The 20109-nt window shown below is 42.5% G+C and overlaps 1 protein-coding gene across 1 annotated transcript in view; it reads right to left on the reverse strand.

Annotated features, from left to right (window-relative positions):
* The window catches only part of LOC136611885 (V-type proton ATPase subunit S1-like), an 88003-nt gene that overhangs the window by 14173 nt on the left and 53721 nt on the right, over positions 1-20109 (reverse strand). Inside the window, exons 7-9 of the mRNA XM_066591848.1 lie at positions 17469-17707; positions 12421-12474; positions 3784-4027 (exon numbers count right to left, since the gene is read on the reverse strand). Coding sequence (XP_066447945.1) covers positions 3784-4027; positions 12421-12474; positions 17469-17707 — 537 coding nt within the window. The remainder of the gene's footprint in view (positions 1-3783; positions 4028-12420; positions 12475-17468; positions 17708-20109) is intronic.

A 20109-nucleotide genomic window follows, 5' to 3' on the forward strand; every position in this document is an offset into this window, starting at 1 on the left:
GTTATTTCTGTCTTCCCAACCACCCACAACCACTGCATTCATGGTTGATGGGGCTAGTGGGGGTCAGAACAGGAGATAGGAGCAGGTCCTATAAGGTTGGACCAGCACCTATCAGACTTTTATGTCTTATCCTGTGAATATGCTATTAAAGTCTGAGATGGGAATACCCATTAAAGGTCAGAACTCTGACTTGGTCATTCGAAAAAAGAGATTTTCTTTTCAGTCATTCTTTAGTTGATTTACTTCCGTGCTTTAGGTCATTGAGTTGTTGCATCACTCAATGTCTCTTCAGCTTGAGGTCATGGACTGCTGCACTTGAATTTTGAGGAGTAGAAAAACTTTTACAGGAGAATGCATTATTCACCTGTTTTATAACAGCAGAAAAAGAGTAAGCCCCCTAGGAAAACCAGGATACAAATTGGATTGGAAAGGGTTATTAGGACGCCCACTCCTAGGGTGAGTAGTAACAGTCCTGAATTTTATGCATTTGTAGATAATTTGTCGACGCACGAATGAATATACAACTAGATCTTCAGTAATGCTTTTCCAGCATTATGCATCTCCATAGCATGTCTTGTGAGGTGTTCTGAAAGTTGTTTGTATCAAGGTATGGTTTACACTAACCAATCTTTCTTGAGAAGAACAGATTTGTCTGTAACCAGACTTTAGTTGAGTTCCCACACAGCTTGTGTTTTCAGGTTGTTTTACATGTTAATCACACATCAAAAATGCTGACTGTAAACCGCATGGGTTTTACTATGAAATGCTGCAGTTTTGAGCCTATCAGCTGCTACAGCATAACCACAAGAAAAGATTGTGCTACACCTGTAGCAGCCGTAGACTAAAAACTGCAGCATAAAACCGTAGCATTTCAGGTTAAAATGCATGTGGTTTTTAGTCGGCATTTTTGACATGCAATTAACATTCACATCAAAAACGCAGTAGAAATGACTTAAAAACAGAGTAAAACTGCAACTCCAACACTGCGTGGGATGACAGCCTTTGTGTGACATTAATAGGCAATGCTCCTTTAAAAACTACACTTCCAGTATAATCTCCTTAAGGGAAATGCTCACGGACGGATTTCTGACGCGTTTTACACGGCAGCTATTAGGTTCTATTGAACCTAATAGCTCAATGTTCACGCTGCGGAATTCCGCAGCGTGAAAGAAACTGCGACATGCTCTAATTGCCGCGGGAATATGCGGTCGGCTTCCATTGTAGTCAGTAGAAGCCGGCCGCCACGCTATACTTCCGCTGTAGCACAGCAGAAGTATCGCGTGAATACGCGCCTCCAACCCACCTCCGGCCGTGTCATCCCACACTGCCGACGCGTCATAAGCAGTACTGCGCATGCGCGCCAGCTTGAGGGATGGAAATAACGAGGAGGCTCCGGGAGGTGAGTATGAGGGTTTTGGGGGGCGCCGTGACAGACTCCACTGCGATATTCCGCTAGCAGAGTCCGCAACGGCCGTGGGCATGAGGCCTAAGTAAAGAATCTTTTACCCATCAGCTCCTGGATAAGTCATTAACACAGACGTTCACTTACTTTTTTCTTCTGCGCTGTGGATGTTTATTCAATGTGCTCAATAAAAGACATGAATGAACAACTGTTTGCGTGTTATTAGTTTAGTTAGATTGTGTTTGTCTATAATTGTAACTTAGAAAAGAAACATACATTATATTAGTAATTAATGCAGAAATCCATGTTGTGATGTTATGCAGAATCTGTGTCAGAGCATCCGAACTGATGTAAACATAGCCTTAAATTGCTTAAATGTAGCACTAATGGAATAACTCCTTCCGATCAGCAAGATTTCTACATTTACTGGAACTTTCACAAATGTTTATCTTGGTTAAGTATTAGTGAGGTATGAAAAAAACATGCATTTAAAAGATTAGCAGTTTTGAAAATGGTAAAATTTGAAACAAAATTGTTTTATGTTTGCCAAACTTTTCCAGAAAACATGTGGCTATAATTTACTTATTTATTTGCGCTTATTTAGGAAAGTACATGAGCGGATGTTGCACCCAGGGGTGTAACTATAGAGGATGCAGGGGATGCGGTTGCACCTGGGCCCAGGAGCCTTAGGGGGCCCATAAGGCCTCTCTTCTCCATATAGGGAACCCAGTACTATAAGTAAAGTATTATAGTTCAGGGCCCTGTTCCAAGTTTTGCATCGGCGCCCGGGAGCTTTAAGTTACGCCCCTGGTTGCACCCATGGTTTGCTAATATGGTTATTAATTTCTCCCGTGTAGATTTATCATTCGATCACTGCTTAGTTTAGCCATGTTTCAGTTGTCTGCCCAGCTAGATGCTAATGGACCTGTTTCCATATACAGATTCAATTAAGGGAAATTGGTGTGAAAATACAGTTGGAAATGCATTGTCATGATGAACAAGGAAAAAAGTAAATCAATAGTGTAGAAGAAAGAAAAACAGATTGTTTTGGCGCTGCCCCAAAAGGTTCTCACAAAGATAAGTTTACTATTAAGAGGAAGTTATTTAATTTCCAATCAGCAACATGTTTTGGACACAAACTGTGTATCGCCTCAGGTTCCAAACGGGACTAGGAAGCAACCCTGGCACATAAACCCTATTTGCCCACGCGCAATACATGTGTTGTGGCAAAGTTTGCTTTACATCATCATAAGTAAGTTATTTCATCCGGCATGTGGACAGGTGATAAATGTTTGATTACTGGTGGACCAACTGCTGGGGCCCCCAGAGATCACAAGAATGGCACACCACAAGTCCCTGGAGAGAATGGTGGTGTGCATGCCTGACCATGGCTCCATTTCCTTCTATAGGACTTATGCTACCTGCACACGGGTGGATTTGCATTGCAGAATCCGGAGCGGGCGTCTGCCTCCGGATTCCGCAGCAAAAACTTTTCCTGCACATGAGCGGAAATCAATTGTAATGCTCTATTTTAGGGGGATTTCTTACGAATGGCTTCTGACTCCATACCATTTTTGGCATAAAAATCAGAAACCCACAACAAAGAAAGGAGAGAGGTGGCACAGGAGCAGTCTCTTGAAACAACCTTACAAGTTTAGAAAAAAAGGCCTAAACTTTTGAATGTTTTTCACGTACACATATACTTTTTCCCACATGCACACACACAGCGATGAATTTTTAATGTCCATCCACATGTTTTAGATTTTTGGTATGGATTTTACATGCTCATTTGAAGACGTCCAACATGCAGTGCAAAACTTCAGCACAACTGGTTAATTTATGCTGCGGATTTTTGCTGCAGTGCACTGTAAAATGCTCTGGACTTTCTTCAGCCAATTCCACTGCGTAAATTGGCAATATTTTCACAATGGGTAAATCTATCTGGATGCTTTCACATGGAAAAGAATATTTGCAGGGCGTCTAATGTGCAGATTTTAATACAGAATTAAAAATAGCAGAATTCTGCAGGCAGTTCTGCATTAAAATCCGCATTCAGACCTGCAGACTTTGGTGTGGATTTTGTCAGTGGAATATTCTGCAGCATCCTGTAAAGGCACCCTTCCTTATATGCGCACACAGCGACATATTATACAAAAACATTTTCATTGCATAACCTCTAGGAAGTGCACTGGCATTAAGTGTGGAATTACTTACCGGTTACAGAATAAAATAACCCTCCCTATGAAGTGCACGTCTCTCTTTTACACTAAAAGTTAGTACATATGTAGTGACACTTACTAATGACAGATAACCAAGTTGAGCTATGTTGGCAATCTTCATGCTACACTTTAGTTGTTTTTGAATATTGAATATGTACTCACCTGAAAATCGGAAATTAATATTTCCCAGCTGTTGGCCTCAGTATTGGTAGGAACTAGTCTCTCGCCATACAAAGAGCTTGTCCCTACTCGCTGGCAGTGATAGGAGTACTCTGCAGGTGTTGAGGCATATGTTGTTCTAAATGAAGCATTCCTCAGCATATCTTGGTCGGGAATTATCATCACAGATTCCAATTTGAACCAATTTCTAGCAGACCCGGCGTAGAACATATTAGTCATATAAAATCTTTTGAAGGAAGGAAAAAAACGTATTATGGAGCATGGACAGATTTAAAAACAAAGTTAAATGTTCAATGAGTTTTGCAAAGGTAAGACTATTACCAAGTTGGCCACCACAGAGAAGGTCACAATTACTAAGTTGGGGCATAGAGGGGGTCCTATTACTAACTGGGTCCATAGAGGGTCATATTGCTAAGTGAGGCCTCAGAGGGGATTACTATTATTAAGTGGGGCCACAGTGGACACATTATTACTATGGATGGCACTGAAAAGTTGAATAAGGTTTTCACAGATTGTATACTTAAGCCTGTGCTATTGAAAGTACAATTAGAAATGTATAATCGATTCAGTGTATCATACCACAAGTGGATACAAGAAGATTTAACTGGACCACAAGGGATATATAATTTGCCTGGATCATTCCTTATGTGGAGTGAACTGAGAAGTGATTGAACCCACTGTAGTGTGAACACTCTGGGATACAAATGAATATACATGTGGAACTGTAGGTCCCAGTTGGACCTACACTAAGTGCACTGAGAAATTAGGGTGTTGTAAAGAAACTTAGAAAGTTTATAGTGGGGCTCTAGGAATTGGTGTTTTTATATACTATAGCTTTGGAGCCAATAATAGCTGAGTGTCAGGACACCAGGGAAAGCAGAAGTCGTGGGTTCCTTGCAATGTAGCCCACAACCCCTGTCCCTGTCTACTTGTCCCCCTGGGCTAAGCCCCAGGGCGGAAACTGGGCGACGGTCCCTACACTGGCTAGGGAAAACGACGTAGAACACCACAATCCCTAGAAACAGAACAACCAGAGTGCAGCACCAAGGGAAGCAACAGACCAGTCCAGGAGCAAGCCAAAGGTCCAAGCAAAAAAAAACAGTCCAGAAAGTGCAGTACAGGCAAGGGAAGACGGAGTCAGGTCAGGGGAAAAGAGGTCAAATAACTATCAATCAGGAATTGCAGAGTAACACTGGTGAGTGACAGGAAGTCTAATCAAACACTGGCAGTGTCAGGAAGCAACTGAGGGGTTTAGATGCTGTCAGAGCTCCCGCCCCAAGAGATGATTGTGGCAGAGCGCCTAACTGCAGCAGAATAATGAGAGTGCTGGGAGAAGCGCCCCCACACTAACAGAACAAACTAAGCCAGGAGATGCAGCAGGCTGCCATAGCAACAGGAACGCGGTGCCAGGCAGCAACCGTCGCATCCCTAGCACCTCTGCGGCATATAAGAGCCGCGCGGCCAGGAGTGGTAACCAGCGCCGGAGTTCCCCTGCACTGTACACCAGCCGCAGGAGCGACAGTACCAGCAGTGCGGGCACGGCGACCCCGATAGCTGCCAACCCTGACACTGAGAGCCGCCAATGTGAATTGTGGTAAGCGCCACAAAGCGGCATATGAATTGTAAAACATTGAAATAACCTATATGTAATAAATTTCTGTTGATCAATAGTAAAAAAAACTGGGTATAGGCGCAACTGTTTTAGAAAAGCACAAGACATCACGGATTAGCTTAGTTTAGCTTACCAGAATAAAAAGATGTATTACGGGGCTATGGCACCCCTTCCTCAGTAGTTACTGGGGACATGCTATATCAGAACGTGTGACAAGACTAAAACCAGGGGGAGGGGAAATGAGGTATTTTTTACAGATACAAATATCAGGGTGTAATTTCAGGTGAAATAAGTATAGGCAGGGAATAGAGTATTAGGGCTCAGTCAGCTGTGGCAGGGGATTCCTTCATTCCCACAGGGAGTCCCCTTGTCACTGAACACTGTGACAGTGTTGTGACGGGGATTCTTTACACATAGGACGGACCTTGCCGGTGCACGCATGTCCTATCATTTGCAGGTGCAAATATTTTGCACCTGTGAAAGACAGATATATGAACACACCATAGAGAACCAATGGTTCTATCAGACGTGCTTTTTTTGCGGACATAGGAGCATGCAAAAAAACGCTTGTCTGACTTCGCCCTTAAAAAGAAATAGAGATAAAAAAACAAATGAAAAAAATATAAATCAGCATATGAATAAAATAAAAATAATTACAAAAATGAGTAGACATTTTGAATTTTTAAGGGAAATGTCTAACAAGCAGCTGCAAACTGCCAGGCTGAATACTGCTGTATCCATAGCAACCTAGGCCACAGGGGTTTGTGAGGGATGTAGTCTGCCCATAATTCTTCATTCACTGCAGAGACAGGATAAAGGACCTCTGATGATGTCGCCATCATGTGATCAGGGGGTGGAGCTAAGAGGCAGTAACTGACATCATAGGTGCTGTTAGGCTCTGCATGTAAATCACTCGTCACACACACAAATTGAATGGACAAGTGGTCGTTACTAGTTTGCAGAGGAGCACTGAGGCTTCTCCCAGTGCCAGCCTGGAATTTAAGGTGGAAAAAAGCGGGAGAGCAGGAATTGAGCATGCACCCTGACCCCAAGCCAAGACTATCAGTGCTCAGGTGAAGGAAGCACAGGTGCAGTGGCTAAAAGCTATCCGAACCACTAGTACTCGTGCAGTGTAAGGCCCCTTTCACATGGCTGTAGGCGTTTTTATGTGTTCCCATCGGCGCCATAAAAACGCATGAACGGGAGAACAAACCTAACGTTTGTGCACCAATTCAGATGGCACAGGCCCTGGTGCATATACACCGTGGCCACAATATCATATCCTCCAGTTCCCTCCCCCTCGCCGGCTCACGCCCTGTCTCCTTCCCTCCAGCTGTTTGCAATGGGAGTGGGTGGGGGTGGAGCTGAGCACCCGCCTCTCCCCACCCCTTGTCTGCAGCCAGCAATGGGAGGGGGCGGAGCTTGGCTGCAAACAGCCAGAGGGGAGAAGAGGGGAGGAGAGAGGAGGAGAGAAGAGGGAGGGAGTTTAGCAGTCATGCTGCTAAACTCCTTCTCACCTCCTTTCTCCGGCTCTGTCATTGGCTCCCATAGGAGCCCATGCAGCGGCCGACATATTCTGGCCCGAAAGATAGTTCCAGGACTATCTTTTCGGCCCGGCGTGAAAGCGTCTGGCGCTATATTGGTCGGTCGGGCGCTTTTACGCCGCGGGAATGCAGCCATGTGATCTGATGCATTGGAACCCAACGGCGGCCAATATATGCTCATGTAAAAGAGCCCTAGGGAAGAGGAACTTAAAGGGGTTGTCTCGCGAAACCAAGTGGGGTTATACACTTCTGTATGGCCATATCAATGCACTTTGTAATATACATCGTGCATTATATATGAGCCATACAGAAGTTATTCACTTACCTGCTCCGTTGCTAGCGTCCACGTCTCCATGGCTCCGTCTAATTTCGCTGGCTTCATGCTTTTTTAGACGCGCTTGCGCAGTCCGGTCTTCTGCTCTGAGCACGAGCCGCTTCAGCGTGCTCGCCGCTACAGCTCTTCTGCGCATGCGCAGATGAGCTGTAACTTCTCGGGAGCGCGCTGGAGCGGCCATTCTGCTACCATCCTCTCTTAGAGAGGGGTGCAGAAACTTAAGCAGCCCAGCCCAGCAGCCCTGCCGTGAAGCCGCCCAGCAGCCCTGCCGTGAAGCCGCCCCAGCAGCCCTGCCGTGAAGCCGCTCAGCAGCCCTGCCGTGAAGCCGCCCAGCCGTGAAGCCGTGAAGCCGCCCAGCCGTGAAGCCGCCCAGCCGTGAAGCCGCCCAGCCGCCCAGCCGTGAAGCCGCCCAGCCGCCCATGTAAGTGAGGGGTCTAGGGTGATGTATGCGCAGGGGGGACTGTACCGCTGTGGCCCCGGAGCCTACCACTGGGTCCCAGGGGCCTACCGCTGGGCCCCGGAGCCTTCGTCTGTTGTCAGGGGACTGCCGCTGGGCCCCGGGGCCTACCGCTGGGCCCCGGAGCCTACCGCTGTGGCTCCGGAGCCTACCGCTGTGGCCCTGGAGCCTACCGCTGGGCCCCGGAGCCTTCGTCTGTTGTCAGGGGACTGCCGCTGGGCCCCGGGGCCTACCGCTGGGCCCCGGAGCCTACCGCTGTGGCCCCGGGGCCTACCGCTGGGCCCTGGAGCCTACCGCTGTGGCCCCGGAGCCTACCGCTGGGGCCCGGAACCTACCGCTGTGGCCCCAGGGCCTACCGCTGGGCCCTGGAGCCTACCGCTCTGGCCCCGGGGCCCACCGCTGGGGCCAGGGGCCTAGCGCGGGGGAGCCGGGGCCTAGCGCGGGGGAGCCAGGGCCTAGCGCCGGTTACCTGCTGCCTGGCGGTGGGTGACTGTGGCCCAAGAGCGTGTGCCGTGGTCGGCCGCGTTCAATCCCAAGGCCCGGTCGGTGGCTGTGGGGTCCGGTCGGCGGCTGCGGGGCGTCTGGTTGTCAGGGAGACACAGCTGGTAGCGTCTCGGGAGCGTGCACGTCGGGCTACAGCAAGCGTGGTGCACCATGGGAGAAAACCGCGGTGCACCTTGGGAAAAGAACCGGCGGCCATCTTTGGGAACCGTTTTATAAGTTGATGAAACACCAGAACTGTGAGTAGAAACCGGCTTTAAAAGCCGTTTACACTGCTGCATAGTAATGTATGCTTAAGAAGGGGGACTGGGCAATAAAAAAAAATCACTGTTGCCTCGAGACAACCCCTTTAAGGAAAACTATCCAAGGGAAATACACTTAGTAATGGCAGCTCCGATTACAGGAGATGCAAAGCAGCAATGCTCATAAAATAAATCCCTCAATTAAATGTTTCAGAGGTGGTAGAGAATGCATCAGAGACATGACTATATGACTATTGTCAGTTCTAGATGTACAACAGAGACAGTAATATTGTGGACAAGTTTTTTTTAAATGATGGTGTGACATATGAATTATAACATAAGTATTATGACATGAATATTATAACATATTATACAATATGAAGCAATACAAATTATTAAAATGAAACTATTAAAAATCAATTGATGCACCTAAAACAACAGAAAGGGATGTAAAATGACTACATGTTGTTTACTCATATGTTCTCAAGTGTCTCAATTAGACCCATAGGAGAGAGAGAGTATTCAGAGTGTATATCCAATACATCTCTCTCTTTTGGAGAATGCCGAATCTATCTGGGATATCTGATGTCTACATATTGAAGGCAGCAGGAGCTTTGGAGCTTATAAATTACAAAGTCTGAAGGACAATTAATGAACAACCTTATTTCAAATTTTTCATCTGTAGTGTAACTAAAAAATTCTGTGGTTTTGTTTACAATACTGGAGCAGTATTTGCAGTTCTTCTTGTTGCATCTAAAACAAGCAACTATATCTGGGAATAGCTGTTGGAAGTGTGTCAGGTTCTTCTTGGCTACAGTGCTAGACTGTTCTTAAGTCATAGTAGCATACATACAAAAGATACATCCTAGTATACTAAAGGTAGCAGCGGAGGTAATTGCTTAACCACTCGCCATAATCTGGAGAACAGGAGAAGTCCCAGAAGATTAGAAAAGGGCAAATGTTGTCCCTATCTTCAAAGAAGGGAAGAAGGTGTATCCAGGAAACTACAGGCCTGTGAGCCTGACTTCTATACCAGGAAAGATCTTTGAACAAATAAAACAGCATGTATGCAAGTACTTGGATAAAAATAGAGCAATTAATCAGAGCCATCATGGGTTTGTAACAAACAAGTCATGCCAGATGAATCTAATTTCCTTCCATAACAGAATCACCAACTGGGTTGATCAGGAAAATGCGGTGAATACAGTATATCTTGACTTTAGTAAAGCATTTGACAAAGTATCTCATACCATACTTATTGAAAAAAATGATCAAATATGGGATGGACAAGGCAACTGTTAGGTGGATTCACAATTGGCTAAGTGATTGTACTCAAAGAGTGGTCATAAATGGCTGCACATCCAAGTGGAAGAATGTATCAAGTACCACAAGGCTCTGTCCTAGGTCCAATGTTGTTCAACATTGTTATAAATGATCTGAAGGAGGGAATTGATGGGAAACTGATCAAATTTGCAGATGACACAAAGCTAGGAGGGATAGCTAAAACTAGAGAAGAGAGGGAGAGCATTCAAAAAGTTCTAGAAAAGCTTGAACAGTGGATGGCAACTAACAGAATGTTATTTAACAGGGAGAAATGCAAAGTCCTTGGGAGGAATTGAGCTAAGCAGCAGCACATGTAGAAAAGACTTGGGTATACTATAGATCATAGACTGAGCAGGAGTCAACAATTTGATGCAGCAGCCAAAAAGGCAAGCACAATTCTGGGATGTATTAAGAGAAGAATAGAGTCTAGATCACATGAGGTAATTATTCTCCTCTACTCTTCCTTAGTCAGACCTCATCTGGAATACTGTGTCCAGTTCTGGGCTCCCCACTTTAAAAAAGACAAAGACAAACTGGAGCAAGTTCAGAGAAGAGTTACCAAGATGGTGAGCGGTCTGCAAATCATGTCCTATGAGGAATGTTTAAAGGATCTGGGAATGTTTAGCTTGCAAAAGAGAAGGTTAAGAGGAGACTTAATAGCTGTCTACAAATATCTGAGGGGCTGTCACTGTGCAGAAGGATCAGCCCTGTTCTCATTTGCACAAGGAAAGACTAGAAACAATTAGATGAAACTGAAAGGAAGGAGACAGAAATTAGATATTAGAAAAAACTTTCTGATAGTGAGGGTAATCAATGAGTGGAACAGGTTACCACGGGAGGTGGAGAGTTCTCCTTCAATGGAAGTGTTCAAACAAAGGCTGGACAAATATCTGTCTGGGATGATTTAGTGAATCCAGCACTGAACAGGGGGTTGGATCCGATGACCCTGGAGGTCTCTTCCAACACTATGATTCAATGAAAAGTGATTTTGCCTTCCGAAAGAAGGCACATATCATCCGTCAACTCTTGATAGAATAAGCGCTATGATGTATACACAGCCCATGTATATTAGACATCGAACTCACCATTTATCTTCATTGCTACTTTTATTCAATTAAGGGTATTAAGAAACTCTTCTGGTTATTTCCATGTGGGATCCAGAATTGTTTAAAAATTAATAGCGGCTCCATATTAGCATATTAACAGTGATACCACAGTGGATTGTATTTATATCAGCGAGAGCCCCGTGGGTTTTTTAATTAACTGAACTGTCGCTATTTTATTTGTGCTTTATAATTTGCTATTAAATACTGTGATGTAATACATTGAATCTAATATATATTTCTAATTGTTCTTCCAATATTACAGTCTTGAGTATACAATCTAATATTACTATTTTTCTGTGCGGATACCGCACCAGTATGCTCTATGTTCCGTTATTAGTGTAGTGAGCGATATTGGATTCTGTTCTGATTAAGGTTTGCAGCAGGAGGATCGGGAGAGTGTGCAGTGGAAAGTCATGGCTGGAAAAAAATCTCACTGGGGGCCCAAAGAAAATAAAAACCAAATATGGACAACTCCAAATACAGGCAACATCACCTGTGATCACTGGAGGTAATCCTATCACTGTGTAGAGCTGGTATTTGAATACATTATATAGTAACTATTATTTAAAGGTATACTGAAGTAGAGCCATTGCATCTAAGCTCACTACTCATGCAAAAGTTTAAACAGGGGGTGGACAAAAATATGGAAACACCATACAAAATGAATGGGATTTTAATCATTAACACTGAGCTGCCCTTTTGACCCCTGCTTGGCTGAGAGCTTTTCCCACCAAATTTGTGTTTACTTCACCTCTTGCCCTGCTCTGGATGATTTTGGGAGCCAGCTAGTAACATCAGCTGAGTGGCTCAAACCCTTGACCAATAGAAACGTGTTGCTCGGGCAGATGTTCACTTCTGCCCGGCAGCATCTGTGTCATAATATCTCCACGTAAATTAAATGGGATTATAAATCATAATTCAATAAGACATGTAGTAACCGATTTTAAGGAATGCATTTTGTACAGTGTTTCCATATTTTTGTCCACCCCCTGTATATCTTTCTTTGTCGGGGGAATGCAAATTCACATGTGGTGGAAACATCTGCAGCATATCCGCATCCAAATTGTGCGGATTTTGATGTAGACTTTGGTATGGATCCACACAATTGAAAGGGTTAGATCTAAAGCATGGGCCACACTGAACTCCAGACCAAATTGTTATTATTGTGGTTGGTTTGGTTGGTTGTTTAATGTTTTTCCAGAGAATGTTCAACTGGGGGACCTAAGAGTTGTGAGTGTGAACAAACCCAGGCCCCTGGCCCCCTTTATTCTCCACTGTATATTCAGTGTGGAAAACCGACAACTCTGCCACATCTGAGTGTAGCCTAAAACAGATTCCTACTCTTTTAATAAGAATACATGAAATAAGAAAAGAATGCCCTTCAATGGAGTATAAAAGGTGGTATGAACAGGGCTTATTGAATTGGCAATAGAGAAATTTGACAATAAAAGACAATACAGGAAGCTGAAATGTTCCTATACATTTTTTATTCTGGCTTACCTTACTTCAAGGCTGCTGAATGTTTTCCCTGGCAATGAATATACTAATGACAAGCTAAAATTACAGAATATAATGTTATTATACAAAAGACTTCAGAAGTAATGTTTCACAAAGAAAGCATATAGAACACATGTATTACATAGCTGTAACAAAAGTAAGTTGACGTAACGGCTTCAACCTTTTTGGTACATTTTTACTTTTTCTCAGTATGTTTAAATTCAGAATGGTGCCATTGGGGATGAAATGTTATGTTCATAGTCCTTCAGTCACAAAATGCCTAGAGTACAACTTTAACTCTGGAAACGTAACTTTATTTGTCCCCTACTAGATTTTGACAAGTTTCAGAGCCTATTGGTAAATATAAGTTGACATAAAGTCACAGTGTAAAATAAAAAATAAGGCATTACAATATTTTGTCTGGTCATAAGGTATTTCAGCATTTCAGGAAACAGTGTCCTGCATTACTGGCCGCTGCAAGACCTCAGGAAACATGTCAAGAAACATAAAGATCTCCCTTAAGTTGGTGTAAATCAGTGAGTCACTATTCTAATTTAATACAAAATAAAGTAAAATATTTGATTTGTCATTGTCATTAAAGTTTCTCAGCATCAATTACGTTTTTTTGTTGCTATTTCACTTTAACAAAAAAATGTTAACATCAATAGCTTGTTTCTATGTGGCTATATACGTCAGATTGTTCCTATAAAGGATACCACCAGCAACATGCAACACTGAACAGACAGATAGCACATCTAAATAAATAAACAATGTAATGCACTTGCTCAAAGTTGATTAGCTGTAATTAGCCAATCATGCCACATATATCTAGTTTCAGCTGACAATGAACAAAAAATTCCAACATGACAGACCATGACTATTGTGGCAAACAGTAATGCGCAGTTGGGCATAATTTTAACTGATGGTCAGAAAAAAATGGTCAAAATCATCCATTTTGGCCCACTTTTATCTCATGGATGGCCAGCTTAAATAGCAACCACTTTAGCCTCCTCAGGAGCACAATACATATGGGTTTGCTCTGACTCCTGCCTACTGGAACAGAAGAAAAAAGTGAATGGAAATAATTATTCAGTTAGCTAATAGACATACAAATATCTCCTGAAACTACTCATAAACACATATTTTCTTGTGTTCCTACAGGAGAATATGTTGTTTAGGACGCGGTTTGATTTCTCCTAAGAGCGCATCTTGGCTTCTGAACATGTACTCTGTAGAGCCATGGATTAACGTCTTCACTTTGGGACTACTGAGAGTGCCCTCTGCTCAGTTTCCTAGTGTGTTTCCAACTGACATGGAAAGCTTGAGTGTATTCTTAACTGGACCCTCTCCCAGATCACTCTTTTCTGTTAAGATCTCTGCTGGGTGTCCGGCTTCTGGGCTCTACTACTGTATCTGCTGCTCTGCCTGGCATCGAGGGAGAAGCTTTAGGTCCTTGTTCTGAGATGTGCTTCAAGATTGTAAGTGCAGTTCTGCAAACTTGGGTACTGTAAGACTCGTTAGACTTTTTCTGCTTAAAAACCTGGCGCTTTTGATTCAGTGTAGAGTACTTTGCGCTTGGCAGATACTTTCTTAGCAGCACAAGAAGGACTGCTCAGACTCAGGGATTAGTTTTACTCTTCAGGACAGACTATAATAAATGTGCTTTTTCTGTTTAGATAGCCAGCCACTCTTCTGAGGGAAAAGCAAATGCAGCAACAGACACAAACATTGTTCTCAGCCTATTCCTGATGACCTGGAATCTGATCTTTGCTCTGGCTGTAGGGCACAGGAGGAGCCTATTGTTAACAATAAAGCTAAGGCGTTTTTTTTTTCATGGTTTAAGACTTAATAAGTTTTTTGAGGAAGTTACTGTCTCTCATAAGAGAAAAGCTTCTCAGAAATTCCAAACAATATCAGTCTCCTCCTCTGAAGAATTACCAGGCCAATCCAAGCAGTACTCAGAAGGGAAACTCAAGAGGATGATTGCTATCGCTTAAGACTAGTTATCTCATAAGGATAGTCAAGAATACTGTGGACGCAAATGACCTTCAAGAGTTGAGGTCCAAGACAGAAAGACTCTTCTATTTTCAAAGGTAAAAAGCCAGAGTACTCCCAGACAACATTATCTTGGATGATCTTCTAAGAGTGGATTGGAAGAAGCCAAAGAAAAAAGTAGACCCAGGTGGTAGATTTAAGTTAGTATATCTAATAAATCCGAGTACTCCACAAAAATGGCAAGAGCCACCAAAGGTTACTTTAGCAGTTGCTAGATTATCTATGGAGTACATCTTTCTTTCATTTAGTCCTCTCTTTTGGAATACCAGATGAATTGGAAGACAGATACTGTACTAAAGAGATCCTATTCAAATGTCTCTTCATTCTGCACAGCCTCTCTAGTTTCAGTTCCTTTTGCAAGATCTTTATGGGTTGTGCTTAGTCAACTCATTAGAGGCCTACACAATAGTGCACCCAGGGAGATATCCTACAGTCCATCCCAAACTTGATGCTTTCAGGTTTCTTGTGTGATTTTTCCCATGGATACCCTGAGATTAGCATCTGAAAATCTTGCCCTTAGTAATGTGGCTAGAAGGGCTCTGTGGCTGAAAGAGTGGGCAGGGATAGCCCTTCAAATAATCATTTTTGTTCCTTGCCCTGTCAACCGGATAGTTTATTTGGCCTTCAACTTAATAAGATTCTAGAGTCTTTGGCTGAAGACAAGGATGTATCTTTTCTTCAGGCCAACAAACCAAACAGCAGAATTTTCCTTCCTTCAGGAATTCCTCGCAAAGATTTAGGAGAAACTAAAGATCATCTGACAGACAACATAGATTCACCACTAAGCAAGGCAAGAGAGAGGGTGGTTACAAGGAAAAGAATAACAATGACTCCAAGAATCATCAAAATCACCAGACCAGGGCCCTGCGTTATGGGTGCAAGACTTTCCAACTTCTGTGACATCTTGGAAAAAAATAGTTTAGACTCTTGAGACCTTTCCTGTGTTTGCAGTGATTGAAGTGCTTATAGCGCCTGTTATAAAATAGATTCCTACTGAATGTCCCCTGGAAATACAGTAATCTTTTAGCTTCTGAACAAGTTTACTGTGCCAAGAAGGGAGCTTTAGAGCAGGTTCCTTACCACCAGAGAGGTTTAGAGGTCTATTCCAAAATTTTTGCTGTACCCAGTGTAGTCTAAGCATAGACGTCACCTACCTAAACAAATATTTGATGAGGAAGTTCAAAATGGACTCTATAAAGTCAGTCATCAGTTTGCTATATCCAGAGGATTTCTTGATGCCAATTGATCTAAGTGATGCTTACCTCCATGTTCTTATTCTGTTAGCTCACAGGATATTTCTGAGGATAGCTGTGAGAAGGGGTCCAGACAATAGTTCACCCTGAATTCCAGGGCCTTCTATTTAGCATCTTGATTGTGCCAGAAGTCTTCACCAAGATTATTATAGTCCTGACAGCAGCTATCAAAATGTGAAGCACATTTTTAGTCCAATATCTGGACAACTGGTTACAGAGAGCTCCCTCTGCCAGTATCCTTTCAGAGTATCATAGACTATCTTCAAATTCCTAGAAAAACATGGATTCCTCATCAACAAGGAGAAATCTTGATTCATCCCAACACGGAGGTTAATCTATCTGGGATTTTTAGTGGACACCAGAACCTCATCAGAGAATTGTCAACACAAGGCAGTGTCCTAAAGTAGGAGGTTGGGATCACAGTAGTTACAACTCCTACTGTACATCACAGTGAAAATGTTGGGGACTGGTTGTATGAGTTTCCTGGTGTGATGTTGTTTTGTGGTATAGTGGTCCCCTTGAGAACAGAGTCCAAGGAATCAGACAGAGTAATTTATAACTCACGATTTACTTGTTTGATCAGCTTGGTAGTTACAAGCATTCAAAATATGGAGGTACAAAACTTGAACAAATAACACTAGAAAGAGGCTTTTGGTCAAATGGTGGCTGGATCCCCCCCCCCCCCCCCCCCACTCCCTATTGTTGCTCACTAATGTAACTCTGGTAATCTTTGAAGTAATATGTTTCTCAGATAGTTGATAACTGCTTAATTGTACTCACTGAAGTTGTTCAACCAACTCTTACTTAGAGCTCTTTCACACAGGTGCTGCGATTTTTGAAAGCCTGCATAGTGGGCACAAATCGCATGAACGAGAGGCAGCCACGACCACCCGTTGGCTTGGGGGAGAGAGTTCAGCTCTGCTAAACTCCCTCCCCCTCTCTGCCAATTGCCGATTGCTGGCAAACGGAGGGGGTGGGAGCTTAGCAGAGCTAGTGCGCTAAACTCCCTTCCCCTCTCCGTCCCAACCTCTGGGAGCTGCCAGCAAGAGGAGGAGGAGGGAATGCGAGCTGCTGCTAAACTCCCTCCCTCTTCCCTTTTCTGATGGCTCTCATAGGAGTCCATGAGAATGGCCGACGTATTCCCGCAAAAGATAGGACAAGTCCTATCTTTTCTGGTCACACGTAAAAGCAGCTGAACGGAATGCGCACCGTATGCTCTATCTTTCCCGGCCAGCCACATGCTGCTATTTTTATCCACGCAGTATCACTGCAAGGAAAAAAAACGCTCATGTGAATAGGTCCATTCAGAAGAATGGAGTTCATATTCGTCTCATGTGTCTCGCAAACGCACAAAACTCGCGTGAGATTCTTGCCTATGTGAATAAACCTTAACTGTCTAACTAATGCTCAGTGTAGACTGAACGATTATCTTTCAGAAATCGTTCAAATGAGTGAAACTGAACAATAACTTTCAGTTTAAATGCAGCCCAACTCTTCCCTCCCTAAATAAATCCTACTGCTGCATGCTTCACTAGCATTTTCTGACTCAGGGAAGATTTGTAAGCCTATCAGCTAAATTGAATAATTATGTCATTGTTTGATTGCCTAACGATTAGCTTTATTCTTCTGTCCTAGTAGGAGGGAGGCAAAGCAAACCTATATGTATTGCGCTGCTTCAGATTCTAGTAAAGGAAAATTATAGGTAATCATTTGTTCTGTCATGTAATATGAGGAGATACTTACATGGTGTTAGTATCAGAGCATTCAGATGAATTGGTATCTGCAGAGGGCGTTTCAAATGTAATATTTGTCAAATCAAACTCCAGAGATTTGTTAACTCTGAGGACAAACTGTGTAGCATAAATCAGGATACAAGTGACATCGGAGCCATTTGTCACATTGAGTGGAGAATAAGGAATGATATCATCGGTTGCCAGAAGCTGTCGTCCCTTTTTGGAAACAATGTCAACATTTTTGACAACCTGTAATAGAAAACAAAGAATATAGCTTTCCATCAGTTGGCCTAAACATATACTCATTGACAGACAACAGCCTCTCACAGAGCAATAAAAAGCAAGCATAAGTAGCACATAAACTTTTTCTTTTGATTTTTGATTTCGGGGTGTTCTAAAAGGCTATATCACAATACACGGTACACTGATATGTATCATTTTTATATTTATTCATGAAGCCATAGACAAAATAAACAAGAAAAGATAAGAAAGGAGGAAGGCTAGTGGCACATGAGCATAAAAAAGCTAGTCTTTGTTGTGTCTGCAAAAAAATGAACATTTTTCATACTTGTGCAATTCCATTTGCCATCTGTATGCAGTCTGTTATCCCTTTTCCACATACTCAAATAAAAGTGGAACAGGCTCAGTTATTCTTTTCCTGCATTACTTAGCAAGGAATTGATGAAAAACACACAGCATATGGGTGTCATTTAAGTGTTGTCTATATTTTTTATCCCCATTATCTTCAATGCACAAGTCTTGTCTGCAAATTGCATCTGAATAGTGCATGCCGTAATTTTTTTTTTTGCAATCCATGAGTCCATGTAAAAAACTGATGTGTGTCTTGTAACACTGCCTACTATGAGTTTGTGTACCATCTGATTCTAGTCCATTTTTCCTTGGACAGCACACAGACTGAATACTTGCTTGTGTGCCACTAGCCAAAACAAGATGGTTTGTGATGGAGGAATCTGAAGAAGTCATAGGCTCAAGTTCCATTCTGAAAAATCAGTGTTCTTACAAACTATGGCCAATTCAGTTGTCAGATTGCATTCATTTGTTACTGAAAAGTGTTTGAAGATCTTCTACATCCAGGAGTGAAGACAGAGAAGTGCATGTTGCATTGTCGGGAATACAGAGCATATTTACGGGTGTAATAAAAATGCATGAAATCTTGATTTTTTGCATAAATACGTAGCGAATATGAAGGGTTCCTGCTAAATTTTCGTTGTATTTCTGCATGCCCATTGATTTTAATGGGCTATTTTGGTACATAGTATGCACCAAGGTAAGACATGCTACGTTTTTTTTCACGCACCCGAAAGTTGCTCGAAAAATACGCAGCTGTGAATCAACTCATTCAAATCAACGGGCTTTATTCACTGCGTATTACGCTGCATATTTACATTGATGTGAAAGAGCCCTTAAAGTGATTTTAGTTTGTGGCTGTATGCATTTGGACCATGTACCACTATATGCTCAGTTGTATGTGAGAGGCGAAAAGGTTCTATTAGATGCTTATAGTTGAAGTAAGTGAAGGATCATAGAAGGGGCTGAACATATAAGGTACATGTGTATGAAATGGATATGGAAGACTTAAGTAATATGAAATAAAATGTACTAAATGTCTGTATATTACGTGGTAAGAGAGTAGGAGATATTGTTACCATTTTTATTAGGAGCTTCAAAAAAAGTGTTTCTTCTGTCTCAGACTGTTCTGTCCATCTAACACACAATGACCACAATCTTAGTGGTACACGAGGTCACAGACATTGAACTCTAAGATCCAACATGGCATCTTGGCATTTGTGAAATCATAGCTATGTGCTGACTGAGTTCCTTAAAAGTACAGTGCATAGCAAAAAGGTTAACAAATTACAAATCTAATCTGGATAGAACTTTAACTAATCCTTGCAAGACATCTACTGTTGTAATGATTACAAAGGGAAGCACATTATACATTATGTAATCACAGAATTGTCTAGGCAGTATATTCATCTATTACAATACCTTTGAAGTTTGAGTTATCTATTGCAATATATATTCTAACTTTCTTACCCAGTATATCAATACCTATGCTTCCCAGCACTGCACCACATATTGCTCTCTTCATACATAGCTTTAATTGCTTACACATTATGAAAAGCATTGACTGTATAACCCTTCTGATCAGTAGAAAATGTAGGGTTTTTCATAGCTTTAGACAAACTTTATAAGATTCTACATCTAGGCTCAAAAGTCAGGGTCTACATTACCAACTTTAGTCACTGTCCATAGGAACACTGTGCTTATACAGATGCATAGAATTATGCTACCATAACTGGGGTCAAGTTTTAGGACATAACAACTTTCAGATTTACTGAAATGCAGTTTATACACAGACACATTCACTTTATGCTTTATTAATCTGATCGTGCCACTTTGTACATTAAGGCTTATTCCTTGAATTGACTTTTATTATCCACCAACTATATTGGTGATAAACGTTTGACTGGTAGGAGTCTAATTGCTGGAACCAACACTATTCCTGAGAACCATCCCCCCCTTTTCCCTGCACTGCACCCCCATTCCCTGAAGTGAAGAGGAAGCTTGACTGGAGAGGTGGCTGAGGCTGTCCATTGCTGCTCCATTCATTTCAATAGGACTGCTGG

Source organism: Eleutherodactylus coqui, chromosome 2, assembly GCF_035609145.1.
Source record: "Eleutherodactylus coqui strain aEleCoq1 chromosome 2, aEleCoq1.hap1, whole genome shotgun sequence".
NCBI lineage: Eukaryota > Metazoa > Chordata > Amphibia > Anura > Eleutherodactylidae > Eleutherodactylus > Eleutherodactylus coqui.